Below are 12,803 nucleotides of genomic sequence, written 5' to 3' on the forward strand. Positions count from 1 at the left end.
AACAGAGGGTAGGAAACCTGTATATTTGTGTGGCTGGCAGAAAGACAGAGAGAGAAAGCCTGTATTCTGTGTGTGGCTGGCAGAAAGACAGAGAGAGAAAGCCTGTATCTGTGTGTGGCTGGCAGAAAGACAGCCTGTATCTGTGTGTGGCTGGCAGAAAGACAGCCTGTATCTGTGTGTGGCTGGCAGAAAGACAGAGAGACAGCCTGTATCTGTGTGTGGCTGGCAGAGAGCCAGAGAGACAGCCTGTATCTGTGTGTGGCTGGCAGAGAGACAGAGAGAAAGCCTGTATCTGTGTGTGGCTGGCAGAGAGCCAGAGAGACAGCCTGTATCTGTGTGTGGCTGGCAGGAAAGCCAGAGAGACAGCCTGTATCTGTGTGTGGCTGGCAGAGAGACAGAGAGAAAGCCTGTATCTGTGTGTGCTGGCAAGAGCCAGAGAGACAGCCTGTATCTGTGTGTGGCTGGCAGAAAGACAGCCTGTATCTGGTGTGCTGGCAGAGAGACAGAGAGAAAGCCTGTATCTGTGTGGCTGGCAGAAAGACAGCCTTTATTTGTGTGTGGCTGGCAGAGAGCCAGAGAGAAAGCCTGTATCTGTGTGTGGCTGGCAGAAAGCCAGAGAGACAGCCTGTATCTGTGTGTGGCTGGCAGAGAGACAGAGAGAAAGCCTGTATCTGTGTGTGGCTGCAGAGAGCCAGAGAGAAAGCCTGTATCTGTGTGTGCTGGCAGAAAGACAGCCTGTATCTGTGTGTGGCTGGCAGAAAGACAGAGAGAGAAAGCCTGTATCTGTGTGTGGCTGGCAGAGAGACAGAGAGAAAGCGCTGTATCTGTGTGTGGCTGGCAGAAAGCCAGAGAGACAGCCTGTATCTGTGTGTGGCTGGCAGAGAGACAGAGAGAAAGCCTGTATCTGTGTGTGGCTGGCAGAAAGACAGCCTGTATCTGGTGTGGGCTGGCAGAAAAACAGAGAGAGAAAGCCTGTATCTTGTGTGGCTGGCAGAGAGAAAGCCTGTATCTGTGTGTGGCTGGCAGAAGACAGAGAGAAAGCCTGTATCTGTGTGTGTTGGCAGAGAGACAGAGAGGAAAGCCTGTATCTGTGTGTGGTTGGCAGAGAGACAGAGAGAAAGCCTGTATCTGTGTGTGGTTGGCAGAGAGACAGAGAGAAAGCCTGTATCTGTGTGTGGCTGGCAGAAAGACAGAGAGAAAGCCTGTATCTGTGTGTGGCTGGCAGAGAGCCAGAGAGAAAGCCTGTATCTGTGTGTGGCTGGCAGAGAGCCAGAGAGAAAGCCTGTATTTGTGTGGGGCTGGCAGAGAGACAGCCTGTATCTGGTGTGGCTGGCAGAGAGAAAGCCTGTATCTGTGTGTGGCTGGCAGAAAAGACAGCCTGTATTTGTGTGTGGCTGGCAGAGAGCCAGAGAGAAAGCCTGTATCTGTGTGTGGCTGGCAGAAAGCCAGAGAACAGCCTGTATCTGTGTGTGGCTGGCAGAGAGACAGAGAGAAAGCCTGTATCTGTGTGGCTGGCAGAGAGCCAGAGAAAGCCTGTATCTGTGTGTGGCTGGCAGAAAGACAGCCTGTATCTGTGTGTGGCTGGCAGAAAGACAGAGAGAGAAAGCCTGTATCTGTGTGTGGCTGGCAGAGAGACAAGAGAGAAAGCCTGTATCTGTGTGTGGCTGCAGAAAGACAGCTGTATTTGTGTGTGCGGCAGAACCAGAGAAAGCCTGTATCTGTGTGTGGCTGGCAGAAGCCAGAGAGACAGCCTGTATCTGTGTGTGGCTGGCAGAAGACAGAGAGAAAGCCTGTATCTGTGTGTGGCTGGCAGAAAGACAGCCTGTATCTGTGTGTGGCTGGCAGAAAGACAGAGAGAGAAAGCCTGTATGCTGTGTGGCTGCAGAGAAGAAAGCCTGTATCTGTGTGTGGCTGGCAGAGAGACAGAGAGAAAGCCTGTATCTGTGTGTGGTTGGCAGAGAGACAGAGAGAAAGCCTGTATCTGTGTGTGGTTGGCAGAGAGACAGAGAGAAAGCCTGTATCTGTGTGTGGGTGGCAGAGAGAAGAGAGAAAGCCTGTATCTGTGTGTGGCTGGCAGAAAGACAGAGAGAAAGCCTGTATCTGTGTTGGCTGGCAAGAGCCAGAGAGAAAGCCTGTATCTGTGTGTGGCTGGCAGAGAGCAGAGAGAAAGCCTGTATTTGTGTGTGGCTGGCAGAGAGACAGCCTGTATCTGGTGTGGCGGCAGAGAGAAAGCCTGTATCTGTGTGTGGCTGGCAGAAAGACAAGCCTGTATTTGTGGTGGCTGCAGAGAGCCAGAGAGAAAGCCTGTATCTGTGTGTGGCTGGCAGAAAGCCAGAGAGAAAGCCTGTATTTGTGTGTGGCTGGCAGAGAGCCAAGAGAAAGCCTGTATCTTGTGTGGCTGGCAGAAAGACAGCCTGTATCTGTGTGTGGCTGGCAGAAAGACAGAGAGAGAAAGCCTGTATCTGTGTGTGGCTGGCAGAGAGACAGAGAGAAAGCCTGTATCTGTGTGTGGCTGGCAGAAAGACAGCCTGTATTTGTGTGTGGCTGGCAGAGAGCCAGAGAGAAAGCCTGTATCTGTGTGTGGCTGGCAGAAAGCCAGAGAGACAGCCTGTATCTGTGTGTGGCTGGCAGAGAGACAGAGAGAAAGCCTGTATCTGTGTGGCTGGCAGAAAGACAGCCTGTATCTGTGTGTGGCTGGCAGAAAGACAGAGAGAGAAAGCCTGTATCTGTTGGCTGCAGAGAGAAGCCTGTATCTGTGTTGGCGCAGAGAGACAGAGAGAAAGCCTGTATCTGTGTGTGGTTGGCAGAGAGACAGAAGAGAAGCCTGTATCTGTGTGTGGTTGCAGAGAGACAGAGAGAAAGCCTGTATCTGTGTGTGGTTGCGAGAGAGACAGAGAGAAAGCCTGTATCTGTGTGTGGCTGGCAGAAAGACAGAGAGAAAGCCTGTTATCTGTGTGTGGCTGCAGAGAGCCAGAGAGAAAGCCTGTATCTGTGTGTGGCTGCAGAGAGCCAGAGAGAAAAGCCTGTATTTGTGTGTGGCTGGCAGAGAGACAGCCTGTATCTGTGTGGCTGGCAGAGAGAAAGCCTGTATCTGTGTGTGGCTGCAGAAAGACAGCCTGTATTTGTGTGTGCTGCAGAGAGCCAGAGAGAAAGCCTGTATCTGTTGTGTGCTGGCAGAAAGCCAGAGAGAAAGCCTGTATTTGTGTGTGGCTGGCAGAGAGACAGCCTGTATCTGGTGTGGCTGGCAAGAGGACAGCCTGTATCTGTGTGTGGCTGCAGAGAGCCAGAGAGACAGCCTGTATCTGTGTGTGCTGGCAGAGAGCCAGAGAGACAGCCTGTATCTGTGTGTGCTGGCAGAAAAGACAGCCTGTATCTGTGTGTTGGCTGGCAGAGAGAGAGAAAGCCTGTATCTGTGTGTGGTGGCAGAGAGCCAGAGAGACAGCCTGTATCTGTGTGTGGCTGCAGAGAGCCAGAGAGACAGCCTGTATCTGTGTGTGGCTGCAGAGAGACAGAGAGAAAGCCTGTATCTGTGTGTGGCTGGCAGAAAGACAGCCTGTATCCGTGTTGGCTGGCAGAGAGACAGAGAAAAGCCTGTAATTGTGTGTGGCTGGCAGAAAGCCAGAGAGACAGCCTGTATCTGTGTGTGGCTGGCAGAGAGACAGAGAGAAAGCCTGTATCTGTGTGTGGCTGGCGAAAGACAGAGAGAAAGCCTGTATCTGTGTGTGGCTGGCAGAGAGACAGCCTGTATCTGTGTGTGGCTGGCAGAAAGACAGCCTGTATCTGTGTGTGGCTGCAGAAAGACAGAGAGACAGCCTGTATCTGTGTGTGGCTGGCAGAGAGACAGAGAGAAAGCCTGTATCTGTGTGTGGCTGGCAGAAAGACAGAGAAGAAAGCCTGTATCCGTGTGTGGCTGGCAGAAAGACAGAGAGAAAGCCTGTATCCGTGTGTGGATATGACGTCACACTTCCTCAACAACAATAGAACAGGAATAGAAGAGAGGAACTCCCCAACAGCCCAGCAGACTGACTGGCTGACTGGCTGACTGGGCTGGCTGACTGGCTGACTGGCTGACTGGCTGACTGGTTCTATAACAGAGAGACTGAACAGAGTGGAAGATTGCCCACCTTTGCTTTATAACCCTGGTTGTATTTGATTCCACTGAGCTGTAGAGAGAAAAGACCTGTCTGTCACCTGCGAGGCTGTGACTGTCAGTAATAAAGGCTGTACACTACCTGTATAATGACTATATCTCTCTCTCTCTCTCTCTCTCTCTCTCTCTCTCTCTCTCTCTCTCTCTCTCTCTCTCTCTCTCTCTCTCTCTCTCTCTCTCTCTCTCTCTCTCCAGAGATGTTCTCTCAGTGGGCTCTGCTGTTGCTGTGTACTCTCCCTGTGATGACCATCGACTCAGAGGGATGTCAGTGTCCAGGAGCCACCATTTTGGCCCAGTTTCCCTCTGTCCTACCCGCTGAGGCCTGCTGTCTGAACTACTCCGGCTCCACGTTCGGCCATGTTCGCTGGGCCATGCTCACCAACAGGAACAGACTACAGCTCCTGGACCTGTCTCACTGTACCATCACTCAGATCGACCTGGAGGATACAGAGACCACACTCTCTCCTCTCCAAGAGGTCTATCTGGGTCACAACAGACTGACCTCCATCCCAGCTGACTTTCTGTCAGATCTACCCAGCCTGAAGGTGCTGGAGCTGGGCATGAACCAGCTGAGGGAGCTGCCTGAGGATTTCCTCAAGGGATCTGACGGCCTCCAGGAGCTGGATCTCAGGGGCAACCTCCTCCGTTCTCTCCCCGTCTCTGTGCTGTCTCTGCGGGGTCTGGAGAGGCTGGAACTGCTGGACAACCCCTGGGACTGCTCTTGCTCCCTGGTGGAGGAGCTGGACAACAACGACAACAACACCAGCCTGCAGGGCATCGTGGGTAACATCACCTGCGCATCTCCTCGGAGCCTGGCTGGGCGGCTCGTGTGGTCGGTGGCGCCTGGTGACGTCTGCCGCCCACCAGGGCTCACGGCACTTTTCATCCTCCTGCCCCTCCTCATCCTCCTCGGCCTTGTCCTCTGCTGGTGCTGTGGGAGGAAGAGGAAGACGAAGGAGAAGCCGGCCTTCGGCTCCTCCAAGAAGAAGGCCTCCCACTCCCATTCACCCAACGGTCACCAACACCACCACCGATCCAAGCCCCCAGCAGGCGGAGGAGGGTGTAACTTCCCCACGGCGGGGGACAGCAGCAGGAAGGAGATGTTGAAGAACCAGCTCCTCCTACGACCCTCCTCCACCCTCCTGGGCTCCACCAGGGACATCTATGAGGAGGTGGAGATTAAAGTAGAATCTGTGGAGTCCCTCTCTCACTCCCTCCCCAACTCCCCTCCCTCTCCTGGGTCCTCCTCCCAGACAGAGGGCCCCGAGCTGGGCCTGGGCGGACAAGCAGAGTTGGATGCAGTGAGTGTGACGGAGGTGATGAAGGACTCGGCAGACAGGGAGAAGGCTTATATGACCCAGTCCACTGAATACTACAGTCTGGTGCCAGGGATGGACCTGGACGACTCAGATCACGCCCCGGACTACGCCTCGGATCAGGCCTCGAACCCCGCATCAGACCACGCAGAGTACGAGAGTGTTGACCTGTCGTGAGAACGGACATAGGTTCGCTAGAAGGAGTGTGTCTCTCATGACTGGTGTGTGTGTGTGGTGTGTGTGTGTGTGTGTGTGTGTGTGTGTGTGTGTGTGTGTGTGTTGTGTGTGTCAGAGAAGAGAGAGACAGAGTGTTGAATGTTCCACAGAGATGTGGTCGGAACACTGAATTATCAATCACAATCATATGACAGGAAGTGAGGTCACCTTGAGATCTCCAGAATGGGACTGACAATGACATCACCCTGAGCTCCAGTGTGACCAAAACATACACCACACACCACCAACACCACACCACCACCACACCACCACCACACCACCACCACACACCACCACACACCACCCACCACCACCACACCACCACAACACACACCACCACCACACCACACCACACATCACCACACCACCAACCACACCACCACACCCACCAACCCAACACCACCACACCACACCACACCACCACCACGCCACCCACCACCACACCACCACACCACCACCACCACACACCACCACCACACCACACCACCACCACCCCACACACCACCACACCACCCACCACACCACCACCACCACACCACACACCACCACCCACCACCCACCAACCACACCACCAATACCACCACACCACACACCACACCACACACCACCACCACACCACCACAACCACCACACACCACCACACCACACACCACCACAACCCACACCACCACCACACCACCACACCATCAAACCCCACACCACCACACCACACACCACACACACACACCACCACAATCACCACAACCACCACCACACCACAACACCACCACATCACCACACCACACCACACCACACCACCACACCAAAACCACCACCACACCACCACACACACCAACACACCACCACACCACCACACACCACACCACCACACACCACCACACCACACACCACCACACCACACACCACACCACACCACACCACCACACCAACACACACCACATCACATAACCAACCACACCACACCACCACACATCACCACACCACCACACAACACACACCACACACCACACCACAACCACCCCACCACACCACACACACATCACCACACACCACCCCACACACACCACCACACCACACACACCACCAACACCACCACACCACACACACACCCCACCACCCCACCACACACCACACCACCACACACCCACCACCACCACCACACCACACACCACCACAACAACCACACATCACCAACACCACACACACATCACCACACCACACCACCACACACCACCACACATCACCACATCACCACACCACACACCACACACCACACATCACCACCACACCACACACAACATCACCACACCACCACCACACACACCACCACCACACCAACACACCACACATCACCACACCACCCACACACACACACCACCACACCATCACCACATCACCACACCACCACACACACCACATCACACCCACACCACCACACCACCACACCACCCACACACCACACCACACCCCACACATCACCACACCACACCACACATCACCACACCACCACCACACACCACCACCAACACCACACACCACCCACACACCACCACACACACCACCAACACCACACACACACCACACACACACCACACCACCACCACCACCACCACCACACACACACCACACACCACCCACACAACACCACACCACACACCACCACACCACCCACCAACCCCACCACACCACCCCACCACCACCCACCACCACCACACCACCACACCACCACACCACCACCACCACCACACCACCACACACCACACACCACCACACACCACCACACACACACACCACCACACACACCACACCACACACACCACACCACACACCACCACACACCAACACCACACCACCAACACCACACCACCACCACACCACCACCACACCACCAACACACCACCACACCACCACACACCACCACCCACCACACCACCCCACCACACCCACCAACACACCACCACCCCACCAACACACCACCACCACCCAAACACCACACACACCACCACCACCACCACACACCACACCACCCACACACCACCCCACACCACCACACACCACCACCCCACCACCACACACCACCCCACAACCACACCACCAACACACACACCACCACCACCCCACACCACACACCACACCACACCACCACCACCAACACCACCACCACCACACCACCACCACCCACCAACCCACCCACACACCACACACCACCCACCACCACCACCACCACCACCCACCACAACCACCACCCCACCACCACACCACCACCACACCACCACATCACGAGAGACTCATCCTAAGTTCTACCACATTCAGTTAACACTAAGACACTCAGACGTACTGTATTGTGTTCTATACAACATGGGATGCCACAAAGAACACTGTTGCAAGATAACTACCGTACGCAACATCTTCTCCTGATGAATGTGACATAAACATCGACACTTAAAATGACTGTTGCAAGATAATCAACAACAACAACAATGTAATGTACAAAAAGGATTACTGTCTAAGTGTGTATGTCTGGGAAAGAGAGGTTAGTTACATTTTTACATTGTTCTTACACTGTTACAATGTCAGATAGTTGAATAAACTGTAGGTGACCACTTCTTGCTAAAGGCACATCATTTTGTTTTCTTCATTTCTGTATGTTCAGATTGTCAAACATCGTATCTGTCCATTTTGTACTTTGTCTGAAATGCATATTTGTTATCTGGGATAAAAAAATAAATGCTCCTTTCATGTCTCTTGAGGTCGTTCAAGGTGGTAAGACGGAAAGCTAAATATTCACATTAAAAGATATATAGAGGACTCATGATGGATTTAACCCATTTTAGCATGGACACGGAGGGCTTCCACCATTTTAAAGTAGTCAACTGGGTGGGGATTCCTATGACTTGGGAGCAATCAATGCCAATGAAGAAGAAGAAAATGAACTACTTTACAATGGAGATGGCCTCAGTGGCGCTGCCCATTCTGTCACAAAGTATTTTTTCAACCTCCTGCTTTGGGCTGGATGTGTCTGTGTAGTTCTATGCAGAATCTYTGAGCAGAATTACTGTCTTACCTCAATTAGCCACCTAGTTTGAAGGGATTGTTTTCTCTGTGCCGGCGCCATTTTTACCTACATTTCCCCCCACGTGGCCCAGCCCCCTAACAATTTGAATTCTAGTCAATGAGCTTCAGCCCCTCGCATTTGAGCGACAGCCAGCAAGAGTCCTGCCCAGCGTTATCCAATGACGTTGCTGGGCAGGTCCAACGGCTCAGTGGACTCAACAGAGAGAGAGAGAGCGCAATGACGTGGTGCACATATGTGATGGAGTACTCAATAATCGGGGACCATTTTTGGCTCGTGAGTTCTACTTTCAGAGCTACTGGCTAAAAAGTACACAAAATACCGGAGTATCTCTTTAATCAATCAAATGTGTTTATAAAGCCCTTCTTACATCAGCTGATATCTCAAAGTGCTGTACAGAAACCCAGCCTAAAACCCCAAACAGCAAGCAATGCAGGTGTAGAAGCACGATGGCTAGGAAAAACACCCTAGAAAAGGCCAAAACCTAGGAGGAAACCTAGAGAGGAACCAGGCTATGAGGGGTGGCCAGTCCTTTTGTGGCTGTGCCGGGTGGCGATTATAACAGAACATGGCCAAGATGTTCAAATGTTCATAAATGACCAGCAGGGTCAAATAATAATGATCATAGTGGTTTTCGAGGGTGTAACAGGTCAGCACCTCAGGAGTAAATGTCAGTTTACCGATCATCTCTACCGCTCCTGCTGTATCTAGAGAATTGAAAACAGCAGGTGCGGGACAGGTAGCACGTCCGGTGAACAAGTCAGGGTTTCATAGCCGCAGTCAGAACAGTTGAAACTGGAGCAGCAGCACGGCCAGGTGGACTGGGGACAGCAAGGAGTCATCAGGCGAGGTAGTCCTGAGGCATGGTCCTAGGGCTCAGGTCCTCCAAGAGAGAGAAAGAAAGAAAAAAAGAGAGAAAGAGAAAAAGAGAGAGAATTAGAGAGAGCATACTTAAATTCACACAGGACACCGGATAAGACAGGAGAAATACTCCAGATATAACAGACTGACACTAGCCCCCGACACATAAACTACTGCAGCATAAATATTTAACCTTTTTTAAACTATCATATTTGCTTATTAAATTGGACTATTAATGTAATGAGTAATCCAGGAATTTCACAAGTTAATTGACACGAGAAACCCTTCCCTTGGCCTCTCAGCCTCTCTCTGTCCCAACAGCAGCCCAGGACCCAGGCCAGACCTTTCTCAGTCAGCTACCTGAAATCTCTCCTCACCTGAAGTCTTTCCTCACCAGCCAGTCAGCCAGAGAACCATGGTACCAGAGAACCAGTGAGTCAGAGAGTCAGAGAATCATGGTACCAGGCTCTGATTTCACCCACCGTGGGAGGTAGTAATTATAGCATTGGGTTACCAGGTACTCAGACAATCACCCAGGGCTGGAGTGGAGCTGCCCTCTCTCCATCCAGTTCTCAGAGAGGTCTGAAACATACAATTAGAATGACTGGAATTAGAACCATAGAATTAAAATCATTACAACGGACATTACCCATTCCATGGTGGGTGGACCAGCAACTATATTGAGTGAGCCAGCCACATTGCTCTGGTCTGATTCTGAGGCCCTAGCACGAACCATGTAAAACAGCCCCAGACCATTACTCCTCCTCCACCAAACTTTACAGTTGACACTATGCATTCGTCCGTCGGACTGCCAGATGGTGAAGCGTGATTCATCACGCCAGCGAACGCGTTTTCACTGCTTCAGAATCCAATGGTGGCGAGCTTAAGATCACTCCAGCCAACGCTTGGCATTGTGCATGATGATCTTAGGCTTGTGTGCGGCTGCTCGGCCATGGAAACCCATTTCATGAAGCTCCCGACGAACAGTTCTTGTGCTGATGTTGCTTCCAGAGGCAATTTAGAACTCGGAAGTGATTATTGCAACCGAGGACAGACAATTTCCACGCGCTATGTGCTTCAGCACTTGGTGGTCACGTTCTGTGAGCTTGTGTGGTCTACCACTTAGCTGAGCCGTTGTTGCTCCTAGACGTTTCCACTTCACATTAACAGCACTTACAGTTGACCGGGGCAGCACTAACAGGGCAGAAATTTGACGAACTGACTTGTTGGAAAGGTGGCATCCTATGACGGTGCCAAGTTGAATGTTACTGAGCTCTTCAGTAAGGCCATTCTACTGCCAGTGTTTGTCTATGGAGATTGCCTGGCTGTGTGCTCGATTTTATACACCTGTCAGCAACGGATGTGGTTGAAATAGCCGAATCCGCTAATTCGAAGGGGTGTCCACATACTTTTGTATATATAGTGTAGTTGAGCTCTACACAGCTGTCAGTCTATGAAGGACCAAACCTGCAATAATTATAAATAAATAAATGAACAAATATATGCAAACATAAGTAAATAAATGAATAAATAAATAAATTCACACATAAATAAATAACTGAACAAGGAAATAGCAAAATGCTGACAAAAATAAATAAACTTTTCTCTATATATATATATGTATAAAATGATTTATCTAACTATTATCTAATTATTCACACTTTCATTCACTTATATTATTTATACATTTATTTATTTATGTATTTCTTCCTCCAATATGATAATGAGGGGGTGTCAATCAAACATCGCTGGGTGGTAACACAACATTGGTTGGTCAATGTCACAGAGCATTGCTCGATTGCATTTTCCTGGCTCTGATGGTCCAAAATGTAAACAATCAAACTAGGTAGACAGTAGCCCAGGTCTTCTGGCAAGTAGTATGGCTGCAATCAGGTGAGCCGTAGACTTGGTAGTGCTGCTGAGTTAGGTTCAACGTTTACAATGTTGCGTGATGGTTTGAACTGAACGACACGTTTTTACGAAAATGGTGCGCATCGTTCTTCAGCAGCCTTTGATTTGTTTGCACCCCTTTTGGTGTGTGTGGCCTGATCAATACGGGTGTGACCATTGTCACAAAATTTGTGCAGCACAACATAGACAATCGCCCTCTGGGCCATTATAATCACACTGTTTTTCAACTGGTTGTTCAGTACAGTGAGGTTTCCATTGAATTAAACGTTGCAGGGAAATGTGATCGAGCAACGCGCACCGTGATATCGATCGACCAACGGTGTGTATGATACCACCCACGTACATTTGATTGACTAACGCTTCATTATCATAATTTAGATGAATGAAAGTGGGATTCATTTATCTATTTATGTGTGCTTTTATGGATGTCTTAATTTATTTGTAATTATGGCAGGTTTGGTCCTCCATATAAGTCAATCAGGCATTCAAATAGGCAGTGTAAAACATTTTGTTCCAGTTTTGTGGTACCTCCATAAACTGTATTCTGCTCTGAACAGTACAGGGTGATATTGTGGGGAGTCATCCCTATGCTATCAATCAATCACTGTAAAAAAAAAAAAAKAWWWWTATTTCACAGTGCTGGTGTACTTCCTCAATTTTTGTTGCATTCATTGATTAACATTCTCAGAGAGTAGCCAGCCTGTAAATCTGAAAATGACGATGATGGATTCTGGATTCTAAAATGAGAGGAGAGGGAAGTAATTATATTTCTGAGGACAAAAGGACTGGATTCTTTAGCAGTCTTTACAGGTATGAGGGGACACACCTTTAGAATGATTTTCAACTTGGCTGTAACCTCATTATATTACTCTGAAAATCAAACATTTGGAATCAATATTTCAAGAATTGTACATTTTTGGATAGGATAGATAGGATATGATATATAAGATAGATAGGATATGATAGGATAGATGGGAAGGGATAGATAGGATAGATAGGATAGTATAGGATGGGATAGATAGGATGGGATGGGATGGGATAGATAGGATAGGATGGGATAGATAGGTTAGGATGGGATAGATAGGATGGATAGGATGGGATAGATATGATGGATAGGATGGGATAGATAGGATGGGATAGATAGGATAGGATGGGATAGATAGGATAGGATGGGATAGATAGGATAGGATGGGATAGATAGGATGGATAGGATTGGATAGATAGGATGGGATAGATAGGATAGGATGGGATAGATAGGATAGATAGGATAGGATGG

The 12,803-nt window shown here is 50.2% G+C and overlaps 1 protein-coding gene across 1 annotated transcript in view; it reads left to right on the forward strand.

Annotated features, from left to right (window-relative positions):
* Positions 1-5,694, forward strand: part of LOC112068868 (immunoglobulin superfamily containing leucine-rich repeat protein 2-like) — a 13,894-nt gene extending 8,200 nt beyond the window's left edge. The window contains exon 2 of the mRNA XM_024136088.2: positions 4,346-5,694. Within this exon, the coding sequence (XP_023991856.1) occupies positions 4,346-5,643 (1,298 nt within the window). The 3' untranslated portion in view covers positions 5,644-5,694. The remainder of the gene's footprint in view (positions 1-4,345) is intronic.
* Positions 5,695-12,803: the final 7,109 nt, after the last annotated feature.

Source organism: Salvelinus sp. IW2-2015, unplaced genomic scaffold (genome assembly GCF_002910315.2).
Source record: "Salvelinus sp. IW2-2015 unplaced genomic scaffold, ASM291031v2 Un_scaffold776, whole genome shotgun sequence".
NCBI lineage: Eukaryota > Metazoa > Chordata > Actinopteri > Salmoniformes > Salmonidae > Salvelinus > Salvelinus sp. IW2-2015.